The sequence below is a fragment of the Microcaecilia unicolor genome, chromosome 6 (assembly GCF_901765095.1).
Source record: "Microcaecilia unicolor chromosome 6, aMicUni1.1, whole genome shotgun sequence".
NCBI lineage: Eukaryota > Metazoa > Chordata > Amphibia > Gymnophiona > Siphonopidae > Microcaecilia > Microcaecilia unicolor.
This window is the reverse complement of record NC_044036.1, coordinates 45,437,410-45,454,091: the sequence shown is the minus strand read 5'-3', so window position 1 is coordinate 45,454,091 and position 16,682 is coordinate 45,437,410. Positions and strand designations below refer to the sequence as shown.

The window sequence follows — 16,682 nt, the reverse complement described above, 5'->3', positions numbered from 1 at the left end:
CTGCACAGACTTCCAGCAGCACTTTTATAATTAGTTCAAGGATGCATGAAGCTCAGATCTGGTGACCTTCTTTTTTTTCCCCTTGGTTTTTCTCTAGCGAACAAAAGTAAAGCAGCTTTCCTTTAATAACATTATTATTCCACGCCAGTGCCATGAATGGGATGTTCCACTCACTTAGAAAACTGAATGAAAGGAAGGGTGACCACAAAGAAGCGCAAGCCCAGCTCCAGCTCTCCCTGAAAGAGAGACACGACTTCGGGGCTGGAAATCCTGACCCTGGTTGTAAGGGAGGCTGCAGGGTGCTGACCAACACTGGGGGCACCTTCTCTTGTGGATGCTGGCCTCCCCCTCTCCTCCCCACCCTTCCCCCAGCAATGGGCTCGCCCGATCTGTTTTTTTTTTTTTTTCTTTCTGCACGGGAACTGGCTCTGGGCACAGAGAGCACGTTCTGTTGTCCCTGAGAGTAGGTAGGTGCCAGAGTCTGCGATCCACCCGTGGGAGGAAGCCAGAGTGCAGTGCTCTTTGCTTTTCGTGGCCAGGCAAGCAGCCAGTGTTTGGGGAGCATCACTCAGGGAAAAGCCCTACGTGATGGCTCGGGGAGGGGCAGCTCCTGCAGCTGCAACCCTGGCATGCTCACTTCAGGGGAGGATCCTGGTCTGTTCCTTCCAGCACACTGATTGCCATGATTTTCTCAGTTCTTGCTGCCTCAGCCCCGAGTCCTTACGTGATTGGAAGCTTATTTTCATTTGTGCCCAGGCTGGTTTCCGGGAGAGCTCCTAGGTGGTGGAAGCAGCACAGATTCCCCATTTGTGGGGGAGAGAACTGGGAGGAGTCGCATTGATCCTTTGATCTGAGGCTAGAGGTGCAATTAGCACTCTCCTTGCCGCCCCCCAACGTGGGTGGGAGCAGGAAAAAAATCCCACGATCCGGGAATAAAAGGAGAACTTGAGGAGACTGGTATATTACTTTTGGAATTTATTTTATCTTTTTTTTTTAATTCTTTTGGTCACATGCAGTTCATCAGTTGGTGCAGCAAACCCTTCTAGGATGGGGTACCCCAGCATGAATCTCTCCAGGCGGGCGTAATTCCAGCTTTCTGTAACTCCATCCTTCATCAGGCAAAGCAGAGCTTGAAAGGTAACGTATGGATCTGTAAAACATATTTAGATAGAAAGGCGTAACTTTACTCATGTTAAGTATATGACGTGAGCTGTTTTTGGTATGCATCCTGGCTTACTTATTTGCCCCAGGTATAAAATAAGTACCTGTGTGTAATATGTAAACCACTTTGATTGTAACCACAGAAAGATGGTATATCAACATTGCATCTGCTTTCAGTTCGTCAGCAGCAGGATGAATTTGTCACAAAACTGGGGCAGACCTACCAGTATGCCTGGCCCACCGTTAACATGGCAGAGGGAAGGACAAGCAATGTGGGCAGGGGCGCCCTGCCTGCCTCCTCTATCCCAGTGGGCCAGGTGCGCCTCTAGTAGCCTGGCAGAGCTCATAGCACATGCACGCTGATTGCCTGGGGCTGGTCCAGGGTGGAGGGAGGGGTGCAAATCATTTAAAAAGTTGCTCAGTGGCCTGGTGCAATATTTTTCTTTGCTCCGGAGTGCTGAACAGCTTTTTAACTTGGAGCGCAAGGTATCCCTCTGCCCCAAACCACCAATTAGCAGCTGAGCCTGGTTGAGTTCATCTCCAGCTTGCTGCCCTATGCTCAGACGAGTAAGGGGTTTCCATTAATGCCACATTTTCACACAGCCTACAGTTGCCTGAGATTATTTTCTTTCTTTCCACTTTAAATTTGAGTGAATCTCTTCGTAAAGGCAGTTAATAAATCCCAATAAATAAATAAGTAATCGAACCTAAGAGGTAGCCTAGATGCGAAGTGGGGAGAGGGGTGCGTGTAGCCTAATAGGTGGAGCATCGGACTGACAGCCAGGGGACCCAGGTGAAAAATCCCACTTTATACATGGTTACTGCATCTGAATTTCATGTGGGGGGAATAACCTAATGGTTAGAGCAGCCAGCTAAGCATCAATGAAGAGAACCAAAGGACTCTGGTTCAAATCCCACCTTCCATTACGTTCATTCCCACTATTCCAGGACGAGTGGGTAATTGTCCATCGACCAGCAGGTAGAGATAGAAAATACAGAACTGAGCACCACTACATAGCTCCCTGCTAGCAGCTCAGCTCCTCAGTATCTTCTATCTCCAGCAGGTGGATGGACAGACTTCCTCTGTCTCTGGTTCTGAGGCCTTTCTCCTGGACCAGTTGCTCAACTGGTTCTCAGTTGAGCAGAGTGAGCAGTTGAGCAGACATACCTGGTGGTGCTGGGTCCCTGTCGTGCCTGCCCTCTGGGGTGTTCTGCGTCTTTTCCCTGTTTTCCCTCTGTGTGAGAGCCTGCTCAGCAACCAGTCTGCTCAGAAGATGAGGAGTCGCAGGCAACACAGTGAGTCTGGCAGGCCGGTGCTGCTGCTGCCGTTCCCTGCTCTGAAAGTGGGGGGGGGGGGTGGACCCAGGGTGGAGGGTCCTTTCTGCTGTGCTTCAGGCCTTGGGACATTGATGGTAGCACTGTGTGTCGGTGCTACAAAAAAAAAAAAAATAAAACCATGGAGGAAGTGGAGGAGCAGGGGAACTTGGTTGAAATCTCACAACTGCTCCTTGAGGTCTTTGGCAGATACAAACAGACTGTGATTCCTCCAAAGACAGAAAACTGCCAAATCTACCTGAATGTAAAGAAAAAGGACATATTTTTGCTTGTTTGTGCTGTGCTCCGGTTTAAAAAAAAAAAGTGGCTGCGTAGCATGGTGCGCCACATGTTTTCCCGCGCAGCGGCAGTCTCTGGCCATGGCAACCCCCACTTAGTGTGTGACCTGCTGCCCATCTTGCAGTGAGCGGTGTTTCTCCTTGGGCCGCTGCACGGTGTGCAGTCTGGTTCTCAAGTGGAGGAGCTGATTTGGGGTTCGCACATACAGGGTGCGCTCTGTCACAGCAGCGCGTTTCTTTCGGCTCTGGTCCCCAATGCAGGGCCTTGGTGCTTCACCTCAGAAGGAGGTGGGAATGGCAACCATTTTGTTTTTTTTCAACAGAAGCGAAGCCCCTGCGCAGGCAGCAGTGTAGGTGGGGGGCCCTTGGGGGGGGGGGGCCCTGGGTCAGGATGGTTCTTGGGGCTGGATGTGTTGGTTGCTGACCATGCGCCTGATTCTTTCTTCCTTGCTTGAGGACTGATACTGAGGAGCTGAGCTGCTAGCAGGGAGCTATGTAGTGCTGCTCAGTTCTGTATTTTCTATCTCCACCTGCTGGTCGATGGGCATAACTACCCACTCGTCCTGGAATAGTGTGAAGAACTAATGGAAAGAAAATTATCAGGTAAGTCCTAATTTCTCCATATCACTTTTCTTTAAATGTAATATGTTCGCTAGGGTACGACCAGGTGTTAAATTTTACAAACGGAGCTAGGAAGTAGCAGCAGCAGCAGCTTGGGAACCTGGACAGCCAGTTGAAACACCACTGCTACACTTTGTAGAAAGGTACCTCATACTACACATATTAGCTTGTTAGCCTGTAGTTCTCTGAGACAAGACTCTCCTGAGGATTGCATGATTTGACCTACGCTGAGATACCTTATATTTAGGGTAGTGGGCTAAAAATGAAGAAGCCCATTCTGAATATCACTGTGACTCCTTTCTCTAAATGATTATAGTGAAATCTAGCCTAGGCAGTTGAAAGAGCTGGTAAGCATTGAGCCAAGGTTCCAGTCCTATTAGAATTTGTGACCTCAGCTTTGCTTCTATTTAATTAAAAAAAAGCACAGATGTAAGGATGTCCAGTGCTACTCTCCTTTATCTACTGTGAGGTACAGATGTGCTATATTTTAGTAGCTAATTATACATAAATGTCGGCAGATAAAGACCTGCATGGTCCATCCAGTCTGCCCAAAAAGGTGGCCCGAGTTGAATCTGGCACTCTGCACAGGTTCCACTTCTTCATGAATAAACACTGGTATATTTAATCTCTATCTCTCCTTGCCAGTTTTGGGTCACAGAACATAGAAGTCTGCCTGGCACCGGTCCCTACTTCCCAATTACAGGAGCTGCCATCAAAGCCTTGATCCTGATCTGTTTTTGCCATTTACAGGACCCAGACCTTAGAAGTCTGTCCGACTTTGTTCTTACTTCCCAACCTCTGAAGCTGCCATCAAAACTCACTATGAGGTCATTTAAGTTTTGCTTTAGTTGGAATTCCATCCTTTTTGTACATGGCGATCCTCCGTGTTTATACACTTCTATATTTACTTTGCATCTTAATTTTAATCCTTGCTATTCTCCTAGGGGTTGGTTACTTTTGGCCTGTTCAAATGCTTCCCAAACACCATCAGTCAAAATTACCCTCCCACCCAGTTTCCTCAGCCACAACAAAGAGCATGTCTGGTGCCCGGGGTTGGGCTCAATCCTCATGATGCCTCAGGGGAAACTAGTGCATGCCCAACTCAGACTTGGTCCACCAGAGTATGCAAAGCCGATTCATGGGAATGCGCACACCTCCAATTCCAAAAGCTATTATTGCACACTCCATTGCAGAGATGGCACCACAGCAAGAACAGTATCACCAATATCACAAGTCCCGTCCCTCATTGCTTCAACATTGCACATGCTCCCCCTTCACCACAGCATATTGTAACTGATAATGCAAATACACCAGGGCAAGCAGTCATGACATAGATGACCTTACTCTGACATTATCAGAAGGTCCGACTCATCTGAGAGTCAGACATCGTACACCTTTGAGAGAAATCACCACAGAAGGCACAGGCAACATTGTCAACACTCATGTCACTCTAACCAGCACCAGTGCAAGCAGAGAAGAGCCTCCTGCAGGAGTTCATCACTGTCGCATGATTGCGACTCTTTCCTCTGGTCACACAGGTGTAAGCGAGCACATAAAGCTCCAAGAACACAGACACCTAGGGGGCACAATCACCATAACATTTCTGGCAGGAACTGTCTTCATACTAAACACTTGACCACAGTAACGGTGCGTCATCATAGCTGGGGAATATCACTCACTGTTTGGAAATTCAAGCTTTGCCTCAACAGCAACATTATTCTAACAAGGGGTGGGTAATCACGGTTCTCGAGGGCCACAACTCAGACGGGTTTTCATGATTTCCACAATGAATATGTATGAAATCTATTTGCATACAATGGAAGTAGTACATTCAAATCAAGCTCATGCATATTCATTGTGAAAATCTTGAAAACACAACTGGGTTGTGGCCCTCGAGAAAAGTGGTTGCCCATCCCTGTGCTAATACTACCATTCCGACTATAATTGCTAATGACACACTTCTTCCCCAGAAGTCTGTACCTTCTGTTTTGTAGGCACCTGAGGTCCCCCAAGCTTTGCCAATACCGCAGTCTCTGGGACCCCAGATTCTGCAATTGCCCTCAATACATGGAGGAACTGCTGTTACATTGTTGACATCTGCATCTTTGGAGATGGAGCTCTTGCATCTGCTCCACTTCCACCAACTGTAGGTGAGCTTTCCACTAGTGCACAGACACTGAGTTCAGGGACAACAAGGACACATGAATAATCAAAGAAACACAAAAGATACAGAGAAACGGGCATTCTTGATCTTCTTCTACATTCTCACTCGTCCTCATCCTCATTTTACTCCTCCTCCTGTAAATCCTGCATACTCTTATTATCCGAATCCAACTGGGTTGTGGAAGTGTGTTCCTAGATCCCCTAGGAAGAAGGTTTTGAGGAGGGAGTATTTTGTTATTATTAAACTATTAGAAGGGAGGCGAAGGAGGAATTCTAAGAGAATAGTAAAGCAGGAGGACTTATTGCAGACCCATAATAAGTCTGTGTTTAGAAACATCCTCAACTGGGTGCAGTCCTTCACTAGCATGACAAGTATAGTATCTAGTAAGCATCCAGAACAGAGAGGTCCTATGCTGTCTGACCTTGACACTATAATTAGTATATGGAAAGAATACGGGGGTTTTGCATGGTTGTATTCTATTCTATTGGAGTCTTATATACCACATGTCTTCCAAAAAGGATTCACAGTGGTTTAAACATCAAGAGAATGCTACAATAGAGAGAGATAACATCTCAAAAAAATATAACAAAACAAAAACAATATAACAATATTCAAACATAAACAACTAACAAAATTCCAACTACTGATCAAACAAGCAAGTCTTTAAAACCTTCCTAAAAAAGAAATAAGAAGGTATGTGTCTTAGATCAGTTGGTAACATATTCAATAATCATGTCCCAGAAAAAGGAAAAGAGTTTTCAATATTTGTCTGAAAACGAATGATCTTCACTGAGGAAAAACCCAATTTCAGTTTGCTTACAAAACCCAAGTTTCTGGTAAAAGATGGGATAACAAGCACTTCTCCTAACCCTTCTGAATTCAATCCAAATACTGATTTAAAAATTAAACAAATCACTTTAAAATTTATACATTGACGTATTGACAACTAATGGAGATCACACAAAGAAGAGTGAATGGAGGAGTGGCCTAGTGGTTAGGGTGGTGGACTTTGGTTCTGGGGAACTGAGGAACTGAGTTCAATTCCCTTTCCAGGCACAGGCAGCTCCTTGTGACTCTGGGCAAGTCTCTTAACCCTCCATTGCCCCATGTAAGCCACATTGAGCCTGCCATGAGTGGGAAAGCGCGGGGTACAAATGTAACAAAAAAAAAAAAAAAGATGACACACTATCAAAACAACCCAGCCGACAAACGAACCTAACAGCAGTATTTTGCAACAGCTGCAAACAGTTATACAGTTTATTAAAGATCTGAAAATATAATGAGTTACAGTAATCTAGTTGAGGCAATAAAATTGTCTGGGCCAAAATCCTAAAATCTTTTATAGAAACAAAGTGGAAACTCAACCTCACGTGTCATGGGGGTTGCAGGATAATACCTTTATGGCCTGCAGAATGTTTCTGTTAAACCCAGAGGCCATGCCTTGGTTAAAGGCAACTTCAAGAGTATGAACAATAGGGATAACCTTTCATCTTGAGACTGCAAATACAAGCATATTTGTTCAAACTGTTCAGCACCACACCCTCTCATACAGTGACCCCAAAACCTACCCCAAACCTCAGCCCATCCCAAACAGTGGAGTCACTTCACTCAGAGCTTGCACTCCTGTCTCTTTAGACTCTATGCTGCCATTTCTTTCTCTGTACCCTAATCAACATGCAACAGTGGTTTTGAAAGAATGTTTTGCCAATGTTTTCTATGTTCCTTTTGAATATATAGACCTGTGCGTAATTACCATCATGAGTACAAAAGCATTACTAGGGAAAAAATTCAAAGAGAAATAACGTTAGGCCATATAGTGGGCCCCTTCAATGACTTACCATTTTCTAGCATATCTTTCACTGGTCTCTGTTGTTCCAAAGAAGGAATCTGGAAATCTCAGGCTGAGTCAGTTAATGATTTCATTTCTCATAATGACAGCACAGTCCAATATGTGTCTTTTGACTGTCATCAGGACAATCAAGGCTGACAGTAGATCCGCCCTTCTTGGAAAAGTAGATATCAAATCTGCATTGAGACCATTATCCATCAGTCCTGATTATTTCTATTTGCTAGGATTTTCCTTCAAGGGTAAAAATTTCCTTGATAGATGTATCATACACCATTTATGAAAGGCTTAGTTCCTTTTTGCATTGGGCTTTGTGCTTCAGAACCAAATTGTCCACGGTGGTACATTACTTAAACTATTTCCTTTTCATAGGCCCAGCCAATAGTAATACCTGCAACACCTTACTATTTCAATTCCAAGCAATGCCGTTAGAGTTTGGGGTGCTACTGTCTAAAGGAAAAACTGTTAGTCCCACCCAAATTTTGTCATTTTTGGTAAATAAAATTGGTACAATCACTATGATAATAAATCTTTCACCTAATAAACTTGAAGAATTGAAGATTAGGATTAACATTGCTCTTAATGCAAAAAGGTTAATGTTGAGAGAAGTCCAGACATTGTTACGGTCACTGAATTTTGCTTGCCAGGCTATTCCAACAGACAGATCATTCTTACACCACTCAGGCATCGCCACCTATGGTTGACAAAGATGAGATCTTACAGTCTGGCAATTATTTCTCATGGAATAAAATGGGATCTAACCATGGAAATCACCACAGTAACAAACACTGACTTCCTTCTCTTTTACTGACACTGTGTGGGCTTATTTGGATTTGGAGCTTATTTCCAGGGTGCCTGGTGTGCTTCCCTGTGGCCACAGCCTTGGCATGACTAGGTTTGTCCAGAAATATTGCCCTTTGTGGTCTCGCTGTACCGTTGGGGTCGTAAACTCATAAACAAGAGGGTGGTTGTCTGGTCCTACAATACTGAAGTGGTATCGGTTATTAACATTCTTGCTTCCAAGTGTCCACAAATAGCTGAATTAGTTAGAACCCTAGTGTTGTGATGTCTCCAGCTTAACATTACTGTGAGGGCTAGACATAGTCCAGGCATATATAATAGCATAGACGAAGCACTGTCTCATTTCAGTTGGCCACTTTTCCAGCAGCTTGTGTCAATGTCTGACAACACCGGCACACCAGTACCGGAAAATCTTTGGAGAAATGGAACAACCATCTAAACACACTGTTACAACAGTCACTTCCTCCTTCCACTTCGACAGCCTATATTCAGGGTGGTAGAAATGTTATCTCTGGTTTGGGAGCCTGGTCCTATAGCTGATAGCACAATTGCCTGCTTCCTTATCTGGACACAAGCCCTCACATCATCTTGCATATCCGCCAAAGCACACCTTACAAGTTTTAACTTTTTTTTGCCAAATTGAAGGGCTGGATTCAATCTGGTCATAGTTTTCTGCTACACTCTATACTTAAAACGTCACCATTCTGTTTTACCCCAGCCAGATTTTTGGAGGCCTATTACTCATAATATCCAATGTCAATTATTTTATGCCGTCCCATCCATTTGTTTCTTCCCATTTGAAACTACGCTATTTAGATCTGTTTTTTCATTAGCATTTTTTGCAGCTTTGCATGTAGGGAAAATAACTGGTCATGACTGTGTTCCCATTTGGATAGTCTGTCATATTCAGACATCCTCCTAAATGAAACTTCATTAATTGTTAAGATCTTGTGCTTAAAAACTGATCCATATGGGAGAGGGCAACTAGTTACAGTACTCTGATGCAAGTACCAGATCTAGTGACATCTCGTGTTTAGCTTTGTGGGTAAACTCGGGATGTGTCCTGATGTGCTCCCACAGTTGTATCTGCATGTGGACAGCTCCCCGCTAAAGTGGTATCAATTTTTTGCCATTTTGCACGAAGCATTAAGGGTTGCCAGGTTTGACCTGGGTTTCTTCAGATCCCACTCCTTCCGTATTGGCGTGGCTACGGCTGTTGCATTGACAAAAATGGAACCATAGTGTGGGTTATAAGTATTTTAATTAAATAAATTAAAGGATGCCTGTTCAGACCATTCAGCAGCTAGGCTGTTGGTGCCCTAAAGCTTACAAATGCTATGTGCTTGTAGACAAAGTGTTTGATTTTGTTGCTGTTACCCATTAATTGAAAGCAGCCTTTATTCTTGTTTCTAGACTTGCCCCGATGGTGAAGGACGATGTGGACTGTGGAACATTCCTTTGTCCTTTGGGCTGGCAGGAGGGCTGCGAAGCATCCATTGGGACCCCACGTGGCTTCAGGGCTGCCGGGAGGGGGGAGGGCAAGATTCCCCAGAGCCCAGCCTCCAAGGGGAATGGCTGATTGGTCTCCTGATCTCCTGCTCCTGTGTACTGCAATGCCAGTTTAACGTAGTAACTCTGCTCTGCTGGCCACAGGTCCTTCTTCCTGCCTCATCCCGCCTCCTGTGTGATGCACTTCCTGTTTCCGCAAACACTGGAGGGGACGTGGCAGGAAGAAGGAGCTGTGTGGCAGAGTTAGTCGGTCCCGGCACACAGGAGCAGGAGACAAGTATTAAGCAAGTAAGCAGGCCCGGGGGGGGGGGGGGGGGGGGGGGGTGCGTGCACCCATGCAGGGTGGGGGACGCACACAGGGGAGGGCCCAAGGGATGTTTGCCCCGGGCATGGCTTTGTCTCTCGGCGGCCTGTGGCTTTGGCTCCTAAGAAAGTTTATATTATCTGGAAAGGAGTCAGCGGCATATGTTGGCCTCAACTGCTTCCCCTCATGACTGAATAAGTCCTGGACATCATGGTGATACACCTAGGGAGTAACAACCTGGGGCACATTTACTGTAAACAATTTACTACTATGGTTAAAAATGATTTTGTTGATTTAATTTCCTTATGATCCTATACAAAATTTGTTTGGTCTGATATTATGCCCAGGCTGAAGTAGGTGGGTAGGGACCTTAAAAAAGTAAAGAGGCAAGTTGGGAAGTGGGTTAAAGAAAAAAGGGGGATTAACAGTTTCAAAGAATTGGGTTGAAGCCACACCTGGTTATTTTAGACGGGATAAGGTACATGTCTGATGTGGCACAGGATTTGTTATTTAAGACATATAGGAGGCTTTGGAATTTTTGTGGGATTAGACCACACTCTCTCTTCTATTGGAAGGGGGGGGGGGCATGGCAATTACATGCTAAGTTTTAGATTCCCTGGGTCTGTGGCAGAGCACCAAGCCTTGAGAGTATAAGGAGTACAGTAATATGAAATGCTTGAGTACTGAGGGTAAGGCTAATCCTGGCTAATGGATAAGCATAGCAGGAGCATAGCTGGTCATACAGCAGATTCACTATCTTGCAGGAGCTGGGAACCCTGTTATGCAAATGGGAAGCTTGCAAGCACAGCGGGTATCTTTACAGTCATAAGAGAATGAGTTCCTAACTTGGTTACTGAGGCATGAGCATGGGGTGAACAGCTATATCGATCAGATAAAGCTCAGATGACTTTATAATGGAATGATACAACTGAATTTAAAGCTACAACCAGTTCTATTGCCTCTCATTCCTCACTGAATAATTGTGATATATAAATTTGACGAAGCAGGATGGAAAAGTCTGACTGCTTCTTATCGCGGTGGGCTGAGTACCATTAACATGGTGGAGGAAGGAATGAGCAATGCTGAGCAGGGGTGATCTGCCCACCTCCTCTTTCCTGGCGGACAGGCATTCCTCTGGGAGTCCACCACAGCTGGTCATGCATTCATGCTGACTGCCTGGGGCCCCTCCAGGTTGGAGGGGTGCCAACAATTTGAAACAATTGCCCGGTGCCATATGTTTCTTTGTCCCAGATTGCCAAGCACCCACCTACTCACTGCAAGTTTTCTTTGTTAATCATTTTAACAATTAATAGTGTTCATAATACTATCCAAGGCTACAATTAATGCTTGTGTAATGACAACTTGACTTTTTCTACAGTTCTGGTATTTGGTAAGCAGTTGTTTGTACTGTTATAACAAGATCATTCATGTACGGTTATTCTTTAAATTGTCGCAGCTTGGCAGAGCATCTGAGCCTTGGAGTATAGGGAGTACAATAATTGTGAAATGTTTGAGTACTGCTGTTCACCAGGGTAAGGCTAATCCTGGCTAAGGGACAAGTATAATATGAGCACAACTCAGCAGGCTCACTACCTTGCAGGAGCTGGAACCCTGTTATATGAATGGGACCCTATCTTGCAATTACAGCAAAGGTCCCATTCACATAGCAATTGTAAGAGAATGCACTCCTAGCTTGGTGACTTGAGGCACGAGCATGGGGTAAACAGCTAGGATCGATCACATAAAGCTCAGATGACTTTTTATAATGGAAAGTCACAAGTGAAATTTTAATAAAGCTGTGGCATTTATACAACCAATTCTATTACGTCCTATGTCCTCATTGAATAATTGTGATGTATAAATTTGACGAAGCAGTGAGACAGAAAATCCCAACTGCTTATGTTACCGTGTTTTTATGTTACTGACTGTCCTATAGCGCTGTATAACTGTGGAGGACTGGTTTGGTTTATTGAAGAGTTTTACAAATACAATTTCACATATACTCCCAAATTCTATAAAGGGCACTAAAAACTGAGTGCGCAGGGTTCAGTTACGTGTTTAATGTAGCTTATTCGCACAAAATTGTAGCAATAATTGGTGTCAACAAGCCATAATTGGCATTAATTTGATGTTACGCACATAAATGCCCAGTGTGCAGCGATGGCCAAAAAAAGCAAACAGGATGCTAGGAATTATTAGGAGAGGTATGCAAAATAAGACCAAAAATATTATGTCTCTGTATTGCTCCATGGTGCGACCTCACTTTGAGTACTGTGTTCAATTCTGGTTGCCGTATCTCAAAAACAATATAGCGGAATTAGAAAAGGTTCAAAGAACAGCAACCAAAATAATAGAGGGGATGTATGAGAAAAGGCTGAAGAGGTTAGGACTCTTCAGCTTGGAAAAGAGACGTCTGAGGGGGGGATATGACTGAGGTCTACAAAATCCTGAGTGGAGTGGAATGGGTGGAGGTGAATCGATTTTTCTGTCATTCAAAAAGTACAAAGACCAGGGGACACTTAATGAAACTGTGTGGAAATACTTTTAAAACAAATAGGAGGAAATCTTTTTTTCACTCAAAAATTGTTAAGCTCTGGAAGTCGTTGCTGGAGGATGTGGTAACGACTGTTAGTATATCTGGGTTTAAAAAAGGTTTGGACAAGTTCCTGGAGGAAAAGTTCATAGCCTGCTATTGAAATGGACATGGGGGAAGCCACTGGGATTGGTGGCATGGAATGGTTCTACTGTGTTTCTGCTAGGTACTTGTGGCCTGGATTGGCCACTGCTGGAAGCAGGATACTGGGCTGGATGGACCATTGGTCTGACCCAATATGGCTGTTCTTATGACTTACCCCCCTATTATATAAACTTACCGTCCAATATTCAGCGCTATTTAACTTGCCAGGAATGGGTCCTGGCTGGTTAAATAGCCTTAAGCTGGCTAAGCGCTAATATTTAGCGCAAGATAACCACCTATCTTGGCTGAATATTAGCACTTAGCGTGTAGACCAGTCACCAACATAGCTGGTTAGCGCCAATATTCATTAGCTGACGAGCTAAGTTTAGCAGCCAGCCAGATCCACATAAATAGTATGTCTATCTTTGGCTGCTATAACTTAGCTGTTCAGCCGATGAATATCAGCTTAACCAGTTATGTGCATAGCGGCCAAAAAACCCCTGGAAATTCAATGCTGGTCGCTAAATACAGCCTGGCATCGAATTTCTGGGTTTGCTGACGCCCATGGGAGTTAGCTGGGCTGCCTCCAGGAGTCCAAATGTTGGCCCCTTAGTGCCTAATTTTGATGGCGCACAACTCCAAAGGGGGTACAGATGTGGGAGAGGCATAAGCAGGTCAGGGGTATGCCAAGCAATTACGTGCTAAGTTTTAGAATACTATCACGCACGTAACTACCAGCATTTGGTGACGCATTTAAGTACTGCATGACTCCTGATGCAGGCATTGGTTGCTGAAACACGGCCATGTCTTTTGAGTCTTCCTGTTTGAATATTAAATGCTTTTGACGCTGTTATTGGACTGGTTTTTGTGTTTTATTGCCCTGCTATTACACTTTGGTTGTTGTTACATGAGGCTCCATCCTTCTTCTATGCATCACCAGTATTTGGATGTGCGTATATACACCAGCCACTGACATGGTGTAAGCGCTCATGCCTAGAGTTAAGTGCCAAAATATGGACTTACGCTAGTAATCTATAATGCCGATTACAAGCAATATTGCTGTTATAGAACTGGTGCTTAGCGCCCAAGTTTTTGGCACCTAAGTTCTACTGCCTTTACTGAATTGAGCCTATATTGTAAATATCAAAGTAACTTAGTGCCTGCAGGTTAATGGCTGATCTATTTTCTCTTTCCAGGTAGTCTACTCACCAGGGAATGTAAGAACAGGGCAGTGTGACACCCAGAACTCCAACTATTAAGATTTTTCTTGGGTGGCAGCTGAGCCAACATGCCAGAACAAAGTAACGATTATAGGGTAGTTGTGTTTGGAGCTGCAGGTGTTGGGAAAAGCTCCTTAGTTCTTCGGTTTGTCATGGGGACTTTTAGAGAAACCTACATCCCTACCATAGAAGATACTTACAGGCAGGTGATCAGCTGTGATAAGAATATATGCACTCTTCAGATTACAGACACTACGGGGAGTCACCAGTTCCCTGCCATGCAAAGGCTCTCCATCTCCAAAGGCCATGCTTTCATTTTGGTGTACTCGGTTATCAGCAAGCAGTCTATGGAAGAACTTCAGCCAATCTACGAACAGATCTGCCAGATCAAAGGGGACATCCAGAATATCCCCATCATGCTTGTGGGAAACAAGACTGATGAGAGCCAGAGAGAGGTGGATGCCAGCGAGGGGGAAGCCCAAGCCAAGAGGTGGAAATGCTCGTTCATGGAAACATCCGCCAAAACGAACCACAACGTACAGGAGCTCTTTCAAGAACTTCTGAACCTGGAAAAGAGAAGGACTGTCAGTCTCCAGGTGGACGGAAAGAAATCCAAGCAACAGAAAAAGAAGGATAAACTGAAAGGCAAATGCTCTCTTATGTAAGTCTGTGCCCTGTTCCATGCATGATGCAGTCAGAACACCTATGTTTTTCCTCCAGCTTAACGTGAACCTGGGCGCACCTATTCTAATTCCACTAACTATGACAAAAATAATGTCCACTCAAACTGGATATGTAAAAAGATTGCTTTGCCAGCTTGGTTAGCTCTTTAAACACCCATTTGAAGAAAGCATTGAATGCATGTTCGGACTATCAGCTAGTATTAACTGAAATATCAGACTGCAAAAATGCAGAACATGTTAACATGTGGCAAACGTCTGTATTTTTTCTGAAATTGATTTCAAATAGGTTATATAGTACCCTGGAAGCAGCTATATTTTGCACACTATCCATTCTGTATGCTTGAAAAATGTTTGCATCACATGGTCACTAAAAAGCTGGCAAATGTTAAAACATTCAGGTGGATAAGACATGAGTCCATATGACAATTTTTAGGCTGTATGTGCACCAACGTATAGGGAAGACTATGACCTGGCTACCAAGATGATGAGTACTTTCCTAGGAAAGGTAACTTAAAAGAAATTCTGAGTATGGATATACTTTCTCTGAGGGAACATGCAACTGTAAATGAAAGCTTTTTACTGGTCATGACGTTCATTTTTTAAATGCTTTGTCCGTTTCATTATTGCTTTGTTATTGCCTAACATGGTGCAAATAGGGCCATAATATATTTGTTTCTAATAAACTTGTAACAGTCCCAAACTCTGAAGGTTAGTCTTTCTGATTTTGTAAAAAAAAAAAAAAAAAAGTTAGATGTGCCACTGTGGTGTTTTCTCATATTTTGTGCCTTAGAACAAGGGTTTTTGCCTAGTTCTCGGTGAGCCAGTCAAGTTTTCATGATACCTGGCTACAATGCATATGTATGAGACAGATTTGCATACAGGGAAGGCAACACATGCAAATTTATCCTATGCATAGCCGTTGTGGATATTGTGAAAAACAGACTGGCTTGGTGTGTCCCAAGGAGTAGGTTGAGAACCCCTGCCTTAGAAGAATTCTTAATAAAATCTGGCCCATAGTGAGTACATATGGCAAAGTAGGAAATGTACTACTACTACTTATCACTTCTATAGCGCTACAAGGCATACGCAGCACCATACACCATATACGAAAAAGACATTTACCCATGCTACCTGATTAGTGCATGTGCCCTGGTCCATGTATGATGCAGTCAGAACACCTATGTTTTTCCTCCAGCTTAACGTGAACCTGGGCGCACCTATTCTAATTCCATTAAATATGACAAAAATAATGTCCACTCAAACAGGATGTGTTTGAATTACCTGATTAGTGCATGGCATATCTAATCTGCCCCCTGCTGCTAAAAAAAAAATATATAAAATATTTTTTAATGCAGGATGGGTGCACGTGATCTCAGAACTACCGCGAGATGTTTCTCGCATACTCATTAATATTGTACATGTGTCAGGTATACATTTATAACTCTGATTTTTTTTTTGTAGGGAAATCAAAGGGGGAAAAGCAACCTACAAATGTATATGCAATGGGACAGACACAAGACTTGATGAACCTGTTCAGTTGACCTGGGAGATTATATATATATATTTAGTTTAGGTGTGTCTGCAATATAATAGAGTATATAAATGCCTTACATTTATTTATTTAACAGATTTCTATCCTGTATTATCTATAAAAGACTAAGGGACCCTTCTACAAAGTGGCAGTAAGCGCTAAAGTGTGCTTACTGCTGTGGGACACGCTCAGGTGTCCAGGGGTAGTTCTGGAATCAGCATGTGCCCATCCCATGCTAAAAAATATTTAATATTTTTTTTTTAGCAGGGGGCATGTTAGGAGTCAGAGAGTAGACATGCCATGCACTAATCAGGTAGCAGAGGTAAACTGCCACGTCCTGCCTGATGAGCATGGGAGCACATACCATCTAGCAAATAGATGGCAGTAAGAGCTCATGCGTTAGTGGCCATGCACTAATTGGGAAATTAGCATGTGGCTATTAAAGGAAAAAAAGCAATTGTGGCCATTTTACAGCCACACTAAAAGTGGCCTCAGCTGCATGAGAAACCCACATGCTAAAAACAGCACAGGCCACATTTTAGCTCAGCTTTG

General features: G+C 43.8%; 1 protein-coding gene and 1 long non-coding RNA gene across 4 annotated transcripts; one reads left to right on the top strand and one right to left on the bottom strand.

Moving 5' to 3' along the window:
• Positions 1 to 966: 966 nt before the first annotated feature.
• LOC115472812 lies at positions 967 to 14,189 on the bottom strand. Its single transcript, XR_003942562.1, has 2 exons — positions 14,117 to 14,189; positions 967 to 1,150 (listed from the first exon to the last, which is right to left on the bottom strand). It is a non-coding gene; the product is annotated as an uncharacterized LOC115472812 (long non-coding RNA).
• Positions 1,052 to 15,830, top strand: DIRAS3 (DIRAS family GTPase 3). Of its 3 annotated transcripts, XM_030207249.1 has the most exons (3): positions 1,052 to 1,137; positions 13,893 to 14,623; positions 15,782 to 15,830. In XM_030207249.1, exon 2 carries the CDS (start codon positions 13,985 to 13,987, stop codon positions 14,579 to 14,581), a length of 597 nt encoding a protein of 198 aa, XP_030063109.1. In that variant the 5' UTR covers positions 1,052 to 1,137; positions 13,893 to 13,984; the 3' UTR covers positions 14,582 to 14,623; positions 15,782 to 15,830. The 3 variants fall into 3 exon arrangements, with proteins under 3 accessions (XP_030063109.1, XP_030063112.1, XP_030063110.1); XM_030207252.1 differs by lacking the exons at positions 1,052 to 1,137; positions 15,782 to 15,830 and adding an exon at positions 9,983 to 10,003 and having other exon boundaries at positions 13,893 to 15,751; XM_030207250.1 differs by lacking the exons at positions 1,052 to 1,137; positions 15,782 to 15,830 and adding an exon at positions 13,580 to 13,675 and having other exon boundaries at positions 13,893 to 15,751.
• Positions 15,831 to 16,682: the final 852 nt, after the last annotated feature.

Bases quoted from the DNA above. Each gene is read 5' to 3' on its own strand.
- DIRAS3 (XM_030207249.1), top strand. From the start codon at position 13,985: ATGCCAGAACAAAGTAACGATTATAGGGTAGTTGTGTTTGGAGCTGCA.